The sequence below is a fragment of the Ptychodera flava genome, chromosome 9 (assembly GCF_041260155.1).
Source record: "Ptychodera flava strain L36383 chromosome 9, AS_Pfla_20210202, whole genome shotgun sequence".
NCBI lineage: Eukaryota > Metazoa > Hemichordata > Enteropneusta > Ptychoderidae > Ptychodera > Ptychodera flava.
The window spans coordinates 2,497,625-2,512,254 of NC_091936.1; the positions used below are offsets into that span (position 1 = coordinate 2,497,625).

A 14,630-nucleotide genomic window follows, 5' to 3' on the forward strand; every position below is an offset into this window, starting at 1 on the left:
CATTAGGTAGTCATCACCATGATCAGTAAGTAGTCATTAGGTAGTGATCAGTAAATAGTCATTAGGTAGTCTTCACCATGATCAGTAAGTAGTCATTAGGTAGTCATCATCATGATCAGTAAGTAGTCATTGTAGTCATCACCATGATCAGCAAGTAGTCATTAGGTAGTCATCACCATGATCAGTAAGTAGTCATTAGGTAGTCATCAGCATGATGAGTAAGTAGTCATTAGGTAGTCATCACCATGATCAGTAAGTAGTCATTAGGTAGTCATCACCATGATCAGTAAGTAGTCATTAGGTAGTCATCACCATGATCAGTAAGTAGTCATTAGGTAGTCATCACCATGATCAGTAAATAGTCATTAGGTAGTCATCACCATGATCAGTAAGTAGTCATTAGGTAGTCATCACCATGATCAGTAAGTAGTCATTAGGTAGTCATCACCATGATCAGTAAGTAGTCATTAGGTAGTCATCACCATGATCAGTAAGTAGTCATTAGGTAGTCATCACCATGATCAGTAAGTAGTCATTAGGTAGTCATCACCATGATCAGTAAATAGTCATTAGGTAGTCATCACCATGATCAGTAAGTAGTCATTAGGTAGTCATCATCATGATCAGTTAATAGTCATTAGGTAGTTATCACCATGATTAGTAAGTAGTCATTAGGTAGTCATCACCATGATCAGTAAGTAGTCATTAGGTAGTGATCAGTAAATAGTCATTAGGTAGTCTTCACCATGATCAGTAAGTAGTCATTAGGTAGTCATCATCATGATCAGTAAGTAGTCATTGTAGTCATCACCATGATCAGCAAGTAGTCATTAGGTAGTCATCACCATGATCAGTAAGTAGTCATTAGGTAGTCATCAGCATGATGAGTAAGTAGTTATTAGGTAGTCATCACCATGATCAGCAAGTAGTCATTAGGTAGTCATCACCATGATCAGTAAGTAGTCATTAGTTAGTCATCACCATGATCAGCAAGTAGTCATTAGGTAGTCATCACCATGATCAGTAAATAGTCATTAGGTAGTCATCACCATGATCAGTAAGTAGTCATTAGGTAGTCATCACCATGATCAGTAGTAGTCATTAGGTAGTCATCACCATGATCATTAATAGTCATTAGGTAGTCATCACCATGATCAGTAAGTAGTCATTAGGTAGTCATCACCATGATCAGTAAGTAGTCATTAGGTAGTCATCACCATGATCAGTAAGTAGTCATTAGGTAGTCATCACCATGATCAGTAAGTAGTCATTAGGTAGTCATCACCATGATCAGTAAATAGTCATTAGGTAGTCATCACCATGATCAGTAAGTAGTCATTAGGTAGTCATCATCATGATCAGTTAATAGTCATTAGGTAGTTCATCACCATGATTAGTAAGTAGTCATTAGGTAGTCATCACCATGATCAGTAAGTAGTCATTAGGTAGTCATCACCATGATCAGTAAATAGTCATTAGTAGTCTTCACCATGATCAGTAAGTAGTCATTAGGTAGTCATCATCATGATCAGTAAGTAGTCATTGTAGTCATCACCATGATCAGCAAGTAGTCATTAGGTAGTCATCACCATGATCAGTAAGTAGTCATTAGGTAGTCATCAGCATGATGAGTAAGTAGTCATTAGGTAGTCATCACCATGATCAGCAAGTAGTCATTAGGCAGTCATCACCATGATCAGTAAGTAGTCATTAGTTAGTCATCACCATGATCAGTAAGTAGTCATTAGGTAGTCATCACCATGATCAGTAAATAGTCATTAGGTAGTCATCACCATGATCAGTAAGTAGTCATTAGGTAGTCATCACCATGATCAGTAAGTAGTCATTAGGTAGTCATCACCATGATCAGCAAGTAGTCATTAGGCAGTCATCACCATGATCAGTAAGTAGTCATTAGTTAGTCATCACCATGATCAGTAAATAGTCATTAGGTAGTCATCACCATGATCAGTAAATAGACTCACTCTGATCAGAAAAGTAGTCACCCCCATGATTAGAAAGTTACAGTCCTCACAATGTAGATATATGAGGTTTTTTGGAAACTCAACAGAGAGGGCAATGAGACATTTTAGAAGATAAAAATGTGCAGTTGCTTTGATTTTTATAAATAGTTTTTCCTTTTCATCTCCTACACCTTTAAGCACAGATTTATGTGTGCACAAAAATCTGCAGTTCATTTTTCACTTCCAATTGTTGTTAAAACATGTGTGGCTGTTGTATTTCTACAGTGGACTTTGTGATACCCGGGAAAGGTGAATCACTTCTAGCTGCCTATGAAAAGTGGCGTGGTTGGGCAGATCCAAAGGTTTGCTGTGACTATTCATTCCATGTTGCTGTCACATGGTGGAGTAGTACAGTGGCAGAAGAAATGGAAGTTCTCACAAAGGAAAAGGGTAAGCTTCTGACAAGACTACACATATTGTGTTACTACTCATTGTACACATGATGCACCACTATTCTTTGAATGAGATATTCTACCTTTGATACAAATTTTTCACTGGTCGATGACAATGCAATATCATTGCATAGCTATGTTTTATGTGTACATGTAGGATGAAAGAAGATGAGAATATATTTATGGCGTGGTATTACTGTAGATTCAGATTTATTACACTGGAAGTCTATCGACCTATTGTTTGGAGGAGCTTTCAAATTCACAATATTGATTGAGTGTCAGCATAACTATCCCAATGATAATTACATGCCTCCAAGTTATGTCCATAGGATTCAATATTGTGTATTATATCATACCAGTATATTGATGGCGCAAATGCAGCAATCTGATTGGTCTAGACATGAAAACAACCGTGGTATATTCGCAATATACCACGATTGGCACACGCACGAGCTCTCAGCAAGTGCAAAAATCCTTTTTTTTGACGTTTTATCCCAGAATTTCAATAATCTGTTATTATATAATAGCAATAAATCACACCCAGCGATGGTATACCACTAGATTTTGACCAGTTCACTTCATATATGCACTCACTATCACTCGTGCATATATGTTGTGAACTGGTCAAAATATCGTGTATACCATCGCAGGGGGTGCTTTATTGGCTAAATGCACTATGCAGTAAATGTTGTCACAGTAAGTTTTACACACATCTGTAAGTTTTGATGTTTATATAGGACAAGGAAAGCATCTTCTTTATGAGACAGACCCCTTGATTTTTTCACCATGTGATAGTCACTTTTGAATGCTCATATGTGGTATAATTGTCCTCTACAGGCATCAACTCCTTCAAAATGTTTATGGCATACAAAGATGTATTTATGGTGAATGATACTGAGGTAGGTATTATTGACATTCAAGGCCAAGGCTGTCAGGAGAGTTGTTTGGCAGGAGTATTTAAACCCCAGAAATGGCAAATTATTAAAAGACAACTTGAAGAACACAACTTGAAATAACTTGAGAACATTGCTGACTTGCACTGTTATTGTTGAACACCATGTCAAAGTGTTTTAGCCATTCTCCCAGAGTAAACTGAATTTGACTGTGCTGGATACAATGTCACACATAGGTTGTAAGTGATTTCTATTTTTACCCCCACAGCTGTATCACGCGTTCAAACGTTGTAAGGAATTGAATGCCTTGGCTCAAGTCCATGCTGAAAATGGAGATCTCATCGCAGAGGTATTTGAACTATAATATCCATTAGAAAATGTCAGTGAACTACAAGTCAAATCACATACAATCCAGCAATGCTAAAACAATTTTAGGTGATCACACTAGATAAAGAGCAACTTTAATCTCAAGGGTAAATGTGTTGACTTTATGATGGTTTATGTGAAGATCTGAAACAATTTAATGTGCATCTGATTTGTTACAACATATACATTATGCTGGAAGAGCTCCAGTTCTGCCAGTTCTGACCATGTTAATAGGACAGGTATCAACATTTCTAGAGGAAACGATGTTAGAATTTTTCAAGAGACGAACCTATCTATTAAAGCCTGATTGTGCTATCTAATAATAGATGGAAAGCAAACAGAGAAAGCTATGTAATTCATTGCTTGACTCCTGTCCTTCTTTTTCCTTTCAATATTCAGAGTTGCAAGAAGATGTTAGACTTAGGTATCACTGGACCAGAGGGTCATTCCCAGGCCAGACCAGAAGATGTAAGTATCCGTGACAAAGAAGACATAGTGTTATGTCCAGAACAATTTACATGCTGTGTCAATAACAGCAATAGATGCTACTTATGCACTACAGTTTGTCCATATTCAGTATATTGTGGTGCTAAACGTTAGACTATTTGATATGGAAAGGGGATGGGGTGGTGCAAAGCGTTAGACTATTTGATATGGAAAGGGGATGGGGTGGTGCAAAGCATTAGACTATTTGATATGGAAAGGGGATGGGGTGGTGCAAAGCATTAGACTATTTGATATGGAAAGGGGATGGGGTGGTGCAAAGCATTAGACTATTTGATATGGAAAGGGGATGGGGTGGTGCAAAGCATTAGACTATTTGATATGGAAAGGGGATGGGGTGGTGCAAAGCGTTAGACTATTTGATATGGAAAGGGGATGGGGTGGTGCAAAGCGTTAGACTATTTGATATGGAAAGGGGATGGGGTGGTGCAATGCGTTAGACTATTTGATATGGAAAGGGGATGGGGTGGTGCAAAGCGTTAGACTATTTGATATGGAAAGGGTATGGGGTGGTGCAAAGCATTAGACTATTTGATATGGAAAGGGGATGGGGTGGTGCAAAGCGGTAGACTATTTGATATGGAAAGGGGATGGGGTGGTGCAAAGCATTAGACTTTTTGATATGGAAAGGGGATGGGGTGGTGCAAAGCGTTAGACTTTTTGATATGGAAAGGGGATGGGGTGGTGCAAAGCATTAGACTTTTTGATATGGAAAGGGGATGGGGTGGTGCAATGCGTTAGACTATTTGATATGGAAAGGGGATGGGGTGGTGCAAAGCGTTAGACTATTTGATATGGAAAGGGGATGGGGTGGTGCAAAGCGTTAGACTATTTGATATGGAAAGGGACGGGGTGGTGCAAAGCGTTAGACTATTTGATATGGAAAGGGGATGGGGTGGTGCAAAGCGTTAGACTATTTGATATGGAAAGGGGATGGGGTGGTGCAAAGCGTTAGACTATTTGATATGGAAAGGGGATGGGGTGGTGCAAAGCATTAGACTTTTTGATATGGAAAGGGGATGGGGTGGTGCAAAGCGTTAGACTATTTGATATGGAAAGGGGATGGGGTGGTGCAAAGCGTTAGACTATTTGATATGGAAAGGGGATGGGGTGGTGCAAAGCATTAGACTATTTGATATGGAAAGGGGATGGGGTGGTGCAAAGCATTAGACTATTTGATATGGAAAGGGGATGGGGTGGTGCAAAGCATTAGACTTTTTGATATGGAAAGGGGATGGGGTGGTGCAAAGCGTTAGACTTTTTGATATGGAAAGGGGATGGGGTGGTGCAAAGCGTTAGACTATTTGATATGGAAAGGGGATGGGGTGGTGCAAAGCGTTAGACTATTTGATATGGAAAGGGGATGGGGTGGTGCAAAGCATTAGACTATTTGATATGGAAAGGGGATGGGGTGGTGCAAAGCGTTAGACTATTTGATATGGAAAGGGGATGGGGTGGTGCAAAGCATTAGACTATTTGATATGGAAAGGGGATGGGGTGGTGCAAAGCATTAGACTATTTGATATGAAGAGGGATGAGGTGGTGCAAAGCGTTAGACTATTTGATATGGAAAGGGGATGGGGTGGTGCAAAGCGGTAGACTATTTGATATGGAAAGGGGATGGGGTGGTGCAAAGCATTAGACTATTTGATATGGAAAGGGGATGGGGTGGTGCAAAGCATTAGACTATTTGATATGGAAAGGGGATGGGGTGGTGCAAAGCATTAGACTTTTTTTTGATATGGAAAGGGGATGGGGTGGTGCAAAGCATTAGACTTTTTGATATGGAAAGGGATGGGGTGGTGCAAAGCATTAGACTATTTGATATGGAAAGGGGATGGGGTGGTGCAAAGCGTTAGACTATTTGATATGAAGAGGGATGAGGTGGTGCAATGCGTTAAACTATTTGATATGGAAAGGGGATTTGGTGGTGCAATGCGTTAGACTATTTGATATGGAAAGGGGATTGGGTGGTGCAATGCGTTAGACTATTTGATATGGAAAGGGGATGGGGTGGTGCAAAGCGTTAGACTATTTGATATGGAAAGGGGATGGGGTGGTGCAAAGCGTTAGACTATTTGATATGAAAGGGGATGAGGTGGTGCAAAGCGTTAGACTATTTGATATGGAAAGGGGATGGGGTGGTGCAAAGCGTTAGACTATTTGATATGGAAAGGGGATGGGGTGGTGCAAAGCGGTAGACTATTTGATATGGAAAGGGGATGGGGTGGTGCAAAGCGTTAGACTATTTGATATGGAAAGGGGATGGGGTGGTGCAAAGCGTTAGACTATATTTGATATGGAGGAGGATGGGGAGGGGAGGTTCTGGAAAATGTGAAATAGATTTGAGACTGATATCAATGAAGAAAAATATTTAGTATGGTTTTGGTCATCTCTTGTCTTGCCATGTCAGTAACATACTTTTCACTGTAGACAGTGTTGTCACAATGTTGAGACTATAAAATGTGGCTGCACGTCTCCTTTCAAGGCAACCATTGAGTACTGTACCCATTGTATCAATATGGGAAAACTTCAACCATTGAGTACTGTACCCATTGTATCAATATGGGAAAACTTCAACCATTGAGTACCGTACCCATTGTATCAATATGGGAAAACTTCAACCATTGAGTACCGTACCCATTGTATCAATATGGGAAAACTTCAACCATTGAGTACCGTACCCATTGTATCAATATGGGAAAACTTCAACCATTGAGTACTGTACCCATTGTATCAATATGGTTGAGTACCGCACCCATTGTATCAATATGGGAAAACTTCAATGATTCTGATCAATCTCATGATTTTATATAAACCATGGAGTTGGCACACCAAAGGAGTTACAACTCGCCTTACAATAAAGTGGAGGATGTGGTTTTCTGTCATTTTCCACACTAGCCATTCGATTTATACCCAAATGGTATGCAAACAAGTTTTCTGTCTTTTACAGGAAGATTAACATATTTTGTGCTGTCATTTAGTTATTGTCTAGATTCATGGGTCATTTGATTCACTGTAAACATGGTAAATTTTGGCTAAAACATTGAAAATTCTAATCACTGAACTTTTCTTTGCCAGACTTGTGACTTTCCACATGCTATTGTGACCTGCTTGATCCACAATACCCATGGGTTGTAAGTGTGCATGTGTAGTAACGTTTTGGTAACAATTTGTTCACTTCATCAACCAAAGGTCAATTTCACTTTGCCTCATTGAGCTGTAATGTAAAAAGGAGAGACAATGTTGGAATAAGCAAAGAGAGTTGATACAGTGTACTTGCAGGGATTAAACCAATGAAAAAGTAAAAAAAACATGAACAGGATGGCCTAGTTTGAATACTGTCAAGGAAATCCTGTTTTCAAAAAAATTGATTGTGCGAAATTTAAGGAAGTGCCCATCTCATACATGTAGTTTCTTCATGTCAATCTCACAAGCTCAGATAATAAGATGCAGTGGTGATGAACATATTACATCTTTAGGTCACAATAATGATAGTAATGTTGGCTGTAGGGGCGTATTTCATAGGCAGTTCAACACATGCCTCTTATAAGACTAGCAGTTATACTGCTGTTACATATAAATATATAGTTTCACCAGTGTTATTGGAACTATATAAATAGGCACTTCTGAATCCCAAAGATGTCTTTAGAAGACATTGCTATGATATTGATATGGTGAATTTAGCAGATCATCTCTCAAGTTGTTGGTTTGCTATTTTGTGTGTATACATTTGCCTATGATGCAGATTTGTATCTCAAAGTACATCTTACACACTTGTTTGGTATCTTTACCGTATTAAATTCAGTTTTCAAGACAAAAACATGAAATGTATACTTTCCTGTGCCAACTTATTATCTAACATCAGAAACATTAAATGGTCAATAAGTACTTCAAATATTGGCCATGATCTGAAAAAATTCCTTTGAGAAGGAGTACAAAAAAAAATTTACAGGAATTCACCAAGTTGAAAACATAACTATGCCCTCATCAATCTGCGAAGGCACCTTCCCTGGATAGCAAATGGTCCTTCTCTTAAATGAGTACCGTAATGTTCAAATACGCTAACCCAGTGCATCAGTATTCTGAGGATACCTGATGTGTTTGAGGAATGGTCCACTTTTATCTCTGGAGGGATGTACAGGATTAGCATATGCAGTGTATTTATTAAGTTCCCCATGTGTAATCTTGGAAAACATCTCAATGTCAACAGCTATGAATCCATGCATTGCAGTATACATGTATACCTTGATGATTGACACTGTTGAAGAATATTCATACATTTCACTCTTAATGGCAGAACAATTTCACTGTGCATATTTCTTTTCAGCTGTCCACACTGCAGTGTGTTTTATTGCTTTTTTTCAATTGCTTTTTTGAAATTAATCAACAAGTTATGAAAGCATGTGATTATCATAGTATATCTAACCAGTATTTTACTGAAGATGACAGTATAATTATAATTACATGCATCATTGTATATTGAAGTGTCCTGTTGTGTATTTTCAACCGGAAAATCATCATTTGTTCACAAATACAGATGGAAGCTGAAGCTACCAACAGAGCTATCTGCATCGCCAAACAAGTGGATGTACCTCTTTACATCGTCAAAGTCATGAGCAAAAGTTCAGCTGATATCATATCAGCAGCTAGAAAGAAAGGTGAAATTACTGATTGCAGGAATGTGAGCAGTGTGTGTTTGACCATTCTGAGAACAAATCAGATTTTACATTTATGTTATTGATCATTGCATTGCATCAGTTATTGGGATGATGAAAGCAACAGCTTACTTTAAAGTGAATGTTTGCAGATCGCTTGATCCGTACACAAAACCATTGATTGCCAATGTGACTATATGAACACTATTGACAAACGATTTACTCTGCCATGATAATTCTCAGAATGGGCCAAGCCACCTGATTACAAAAATGTTTTCTATTCATAATCTAGATGTACCAACAAGTAATGTGTGCAGTCTCCAAGTGATGTACCTCATGATAATAATTTTTTTTTTTTTCAATTTCATTTTTATTTTTCATATGTGATTTTGTGTCAATGTAAAGGTTGAAGCTGAAGCTACAAACCGTGCTATAGTAATAGCCAATGAAGTCAATTGTCCACTTTATATTGTGCATGTTATGAGTAAAAGTGCTGCAAATGTTGTTTCAGCCGCAAGAAAGAGAGGTAAATGCTTCATCTCTTCATGTAGATTTTAGGTTATTGTATTTCAAGATCACAATCTTTTTCTCCATAATCACTTGACTTACAGCTCTAAAATATTGTCTGAAATATTTACTGGTGCCTGCAGTTAACTAACCTAATTTTTTATGAGTGCAAAATTTTGATATTTGAAGTGTTTTGGTTAATATTCTTATTTTTTTGTACAACAACATTTTTTCAAAAGTATATGTCAGATTGTTCTTGTAGGTAACTTCAGATAATTTCAGTCCAATTTGATCAAATGTATGTAAGATTTGCATATGTAAATTTTCTTACCAAAATTTCTCTTATTTGGCCAAATATCTTATTTCACTTCAACCTCTTCAGATAGCTTCCATGGTGGTATAGTAAAGTTAGTGATCAAATAGGAGCATGTTGTCATTTGCACTGTCATTTTTGTCATGTTTCTACAAAACAATTTTTTTTTTCAAAAACAACTGAAACAAACACAATCACTGTACAGTGGTGCTTTGTAAAATTGATATTGCTTTTACACTTGCATGTAGCTGAATATATATTGATGTATAATGTTATTGAAGAGCTTTCCCATCAGTAGCTGTATCTTACATTGTTTTTCCTATGTTTTGAATACTATACACAACTTTTTTAGTAGGCCATAATATTTTTGTATTTGACTCTGTTTATTCAATAGGTAATGTTGTATTTGGTGAACCTATTGCTGCCAGTCTTGGCACAGATGGTACTCATTACCATGACAAATGCTGGCGTCATGCTGCTGGTCATGTGTTGAGTCCACCACTGAGACCAGATACAACCACACCCTCATATCTGATGGACATGTTGGCCAAGTGAGTTAATAATTCTCTGTCAATAGAGTTCTTAAGTTGTACTATTTACTGCCTTTCTGTGACATTAAAGTGCCAACTTCCCATCTGTTGACTTTGATGTGAGAATACATTGAACCCTGTTGATAGTGTACAGTAACTGTAATGTGGAGAGAACTGTGTATTTTTCAACACAACTCTGCAATTTGTAATTTTGATTGTCTATTCTGCTTTGTATATGAACAGTGATGAGTTGCAGTTGACTGGCACTGATAACTGTACCTTCAGTTCTAACCAGAAGGCTCTTGGCAAGGATAACTTTACAATGATTCCAAATGGTGTCAATGGTGTTGAAGACAGAATGTCTGTTGTTTGGGAGAAGGGTGTGGTAAGTTGAACATGAAGCTATAGGTTTGGTTCAGAGTTAGAATTGCAAAGAGAGAGCATCTTTCATTACATTGCATGTGACAAGTTCCTCTTTTAAGGAAACTACTAAATCATCAGAAATAACTTTTAGCAACAATTAAAAAAGGAAAGCTGAGTTGCATGTAGCTGCGTAGAATAAACTTGAAAACTATGGAATGTCTTTCACAATGATTGTTATCTATAAACCCATATCATTTCAACAATTGGAAATGTAAAGCTTCCTCTTGCGATGGTTTCAAGGGTAGTAGCTGTCCAGTATCTGTCGTCTGTGTCTTTATGTCTTTCCACTCAGTTTTCTTGGAAATGGTTGCACTTATCAGCTTCAAATTTGGTGTAAACATGTATTTTTTGTCAGCTATACAGCCTCATGACATTAACAAGCTTCTGGCCAAAAGTGGAGGTTTCCATCTTAAATCCACTCCAACTCTACAAAAAATGGTTTTAACCGATGACAACAGCCATTCTTCAAAATCTCTCAGGAAATAGTGTCATAGAATACAGATCTCCCAAGATAATTTTAATCCTACTGTATGGTGAAATATTGCAAAAATCATACATAAATGAACGATAATAAAAGAAGAACACACATTGTACTTTCTATGTTTTTAACCACTGTACTCAACCACATGAAAACTTTGTAAACTTTCTGATCACATATAGACAGTACACAAATATTAGCAAATGGAGAAACAGCTCCCTATCGGTGATCTTTTAAAATATGAGTTTATGAGCAGAACGAAATACAACTTTTATTTTAAAGTTTTCAATTACTCAATGGCATTCCTACAAATATACTGTAATTATAATTATTAGGTGAATTTAGAAAAGTTTGTGTAAAATAAGACGTGTTGACGTTTATTGAAAGCATGCATTTTAATAAAAGATAAGTGAATGTGTATGGAATTTCTCTTGAATAATTTATTGTGGTATTTTCACTCATTCTTCAACTTGAAGTACACCATCATTTAACTGCAGTATTTTATGTATTGGGGATATTTTTGTAATATTTGATCAGACAAAATACCTTTCCTTCAATTGGTTTGGTTGAACTACTATGAGATGTGAATTGTTCAATTTCAGGGACTTACATTACGATATCCCATTTTGACTCCAATGAAATTAACCACATGAGAGTCAGAACAGATGCTTTAATCACTTTTATATTAATAATTTGGTTTTAAATTATCTAATGAATTTGTTATGGTATAACAGTAGTGGAACTTATATCTCAATATTTTTATCTTTGTGTGTAGTTTTTGAAACCAGACAGAATCAAATCATTGTCCTTCATGGATTTATACTACTTCAGTATTACAACAGAGCAGTATCAATTACAAGGTATTCATTGATCTAGGATCACAAAGGTGAAACTAATTCTATTCAACTTTGTTGGTTTGTTTGTTGATTATATCTAGCATTCTGGTAAGATGGATCCATGCAGATTTGTAGCAGTGACAAGTACCAATGCTGCCAAGATTTTCAACATCTATCCAAGGAAAGGTGTTATCCAAGTTGGTTCTGATGCTGATATTGTAGTGTGGGATCCAAATGCAACGAGGACAATCTCCAAAGACACTCACCACCAGGTAACTATACAAATAAACAGACATAGAAAAATAATCTGTAAAACAGTATTTATTTTAATTTACCCAATTATTAAACCCTTATTCTGCCAAGTTCATATGTTACCATGTCATGTCGGTTACTACACCAGTGAGGTTACAGGTCCTATACATTGCATTTTAACAAAGACTTGAACATTTGAAGGCTCTGAAAACATAGATACTTTAAATGTTATCTTTACTGACCAAAACATAGATACTTTAAATGTTATCTTTACTGACCAAAACATAGATACTTTAAACGTTATCTTTACTGACCAAAACATAGATACTTTAAATGTTATCTTTACTGACCAAAACATAGATACTTTAAATGTTATCTTTACTGACCAAAACATAGATACTTTAAATGTTATATTTACTGACCAAAACATAGATACTTTAAATGTTATCTTTACTGACCAAAACATAGATACTTTAAACGTTATCTTTACTGACCAAAACATAGATACTTTAAACGTTATCTTTACTGACCAAAACATAGATACTTTAAACGTTATCTTTACTGACCAAAACATAGATACTTTAAATGTTATCTTTACTGACCAAAACATAGATACTTTAAATGTTATATTTACTGACCAAAACATAGATACTTTAAATGTTATCTTTACTGACCAAAACATAGATACTTTAAATGTTATCTTTACTGACCAAAACATAGATACTTTAAACGTTATCTTTACTGACCAAAACATAGATACTTTAAATGTTATCTTTACTGACCAAAACATAGATACTTTAAATGTTATATTTACTGACCAAAACATAGATACTTTAAATGTTATCTTTACTGACCAAAACATAGATACTTTAAATGTTATCTTTACTGACCAAAACATAGATACTTTAAATGTTATCTTTACTGACCAAAACATAGATACTTTAAATGTTATCTTTACCGACCAAAACATAGATACTTTATATGTTATCTTTACTGACCAAAGCAGCCATAACTCATCATGCCGAGTAGGTGATAATATTCACAAATGTTTGCTAAATACTGCTTTACACTGAGTGAAGTGAAATGAAGTGAATTTTATTTCACCAGAAATATGTAGACAAAATATATACATGTGCGAAAGAGAAGACAAAAGTAATCTCAGATCTTGTGGGGGGTCAGAGAAATAGTTCTCGAGGAACTAGTCGGGTCCGTGTCCGTGTCCTTGACTCATCAGCAGATGGAGGAGTGATAGTTCTGGCATGATAAGGGTTAATTAACATGTGTAGATCTATAAAACAACCATTTACTGGATAAAATATTAAACCAATACATCCCAGACCAGTCACATTTTCTAAACTACATGTTTATGATTGTAAATTTTGTAAAGGTCAACTGAGCTTGATGTGATATGCTGATTTGATATGTATCTTCATGCAGGTTTGGGAAAAACAATGTTTATAAGAAGTATTAATGTATGGCTCTTGAAGTACAGGAATATGTATTGCATGCCATAGAGGTTGTAATAAAAACCAATCTTGCTGTATTATCATTACCATTTTTAGCGACGAAGTTACGTAACTGAGGAAGCTTATAGAGTTAGGAGAGGCAAAGTTGACGTCATTTCCGTCAACAACTTCCGTAAAACTATTTTGTCACACCACGTGATCAGTGTTATCTAACGACTAAAGCATACCATTCACGCTGCACTCTCACTATCAGCGAAAATAATTGAACGTAGAGTTTACGTGTGAGTGTATTGGCTTACATGAAAATGCGATAGACAATGATGCATTTACGTTAGAACGTCCATGCTCGATCAAATTGTTTTTGTTCCGTCAGTGTAAATTACGAGATGGGGTAGCCTACTACCTCCATGGTCTGACATGCATGTCGTTTCGATCTCCTTTTTACTGTGCAGGGGAGAATGAATTACGTTCCTCATGGGTTTCAAATATGTAAAAAAAATACGAAGTTTTGAGTGGATTTATGATTTCGTTTGCAAAATTACGAGCGAAAATTTAAGCTTCCCATTTCATCGGCGCGACCGTGCAAGAAACCTCAGTCTCCTACTACCTCCATGATCACATGTTGTACCACACGAACATGAAAGGCCTCTGAAACACTCAGTGTGTAAGCCTGTGGAAATTTTCGTAGTGTTTTTTCTCATTTAATTTGGCAAATTATCAGCCAAAACCTCAATAATTCAAGGTAACCCTTTCTTCTCAATCGCTTCCTGGAGTTTCAAAGTGATACCAACGAAAATGAGTGAAAAATGTCGGTGCAAAATCGTGCATCGGCGAGAGTAGAGACTAAGAGTATTCATACAGAAATAGCCCATGATTCGAGCTTGGTTTTCGTTTGAATTTTGGCCAAATAGTTGCTTTTTAGCGGGTTTTGAAATTTTTAAAGCATCTAAAAACATTAAAATGACTTTTCATTAACAAACGAAATAAA

General features: G+C 36.6%; 1 protein-coding gene across 14 annotated transcripts in view; it reads left to right on the top strand.

Annotated features, from left to right (window-relative positions):
• The window catches only part of LOC139139745 (dihydropyrimidinase-like), a 76,262-nt gene that overhangs the window by 45,770 nt on the left and 15,862 nt on the right, over nucleotides 1–14,630 (top strand). For 8 of the 14 annotated variants that reach the window (XM_070708620.1, XM_070708618.1, XM_070708624.1 and 5 more), the window contains 8 exons: nucleotides 2,250–2,414; nucleotides 3,254–3,315; nucleotides 3,578–3,658; nucleotides 4,075–4,143; nucleotides 9,243–9,363; nucleotides 10,052–10,208; nucleotides 10,431–10,572; nucleotides 12,026–12,196. In XM_070708620.1, coding sequence (XP_070564721.1) covers nucleotides 2,250–2,414; nucleotides 3,254–3,315; nucleotides 3,578–3,658; nucleotides 4,075–4,143; nucleotides 9,243–9,363; nucleotides 10,052–10,208; nucleotides 10,431–10,572; nucleotides 12,026–12,196 — 968 coding nt within the window. Of the gene's footprint in view, nucleotides 1–2,249; nucleotides 2,415–3,253; nucleotides 3,316–3,577; nucleotides 3,659–4,074; nucleotides 4,144–8,719; nucleotides 8,841–9,242; nucleotides 9,364–10,051; nucleotides 10,209–10,430; nucleotides 10,573–12,025; nucleotides 12,197–14,630 lie in introns of all 14 variants that reach the window. The other 6 variants (XM_070708622.1, XM_070708619.1, XM_070708628.1 and 3 more) reach the window with 1 other exon arrangement.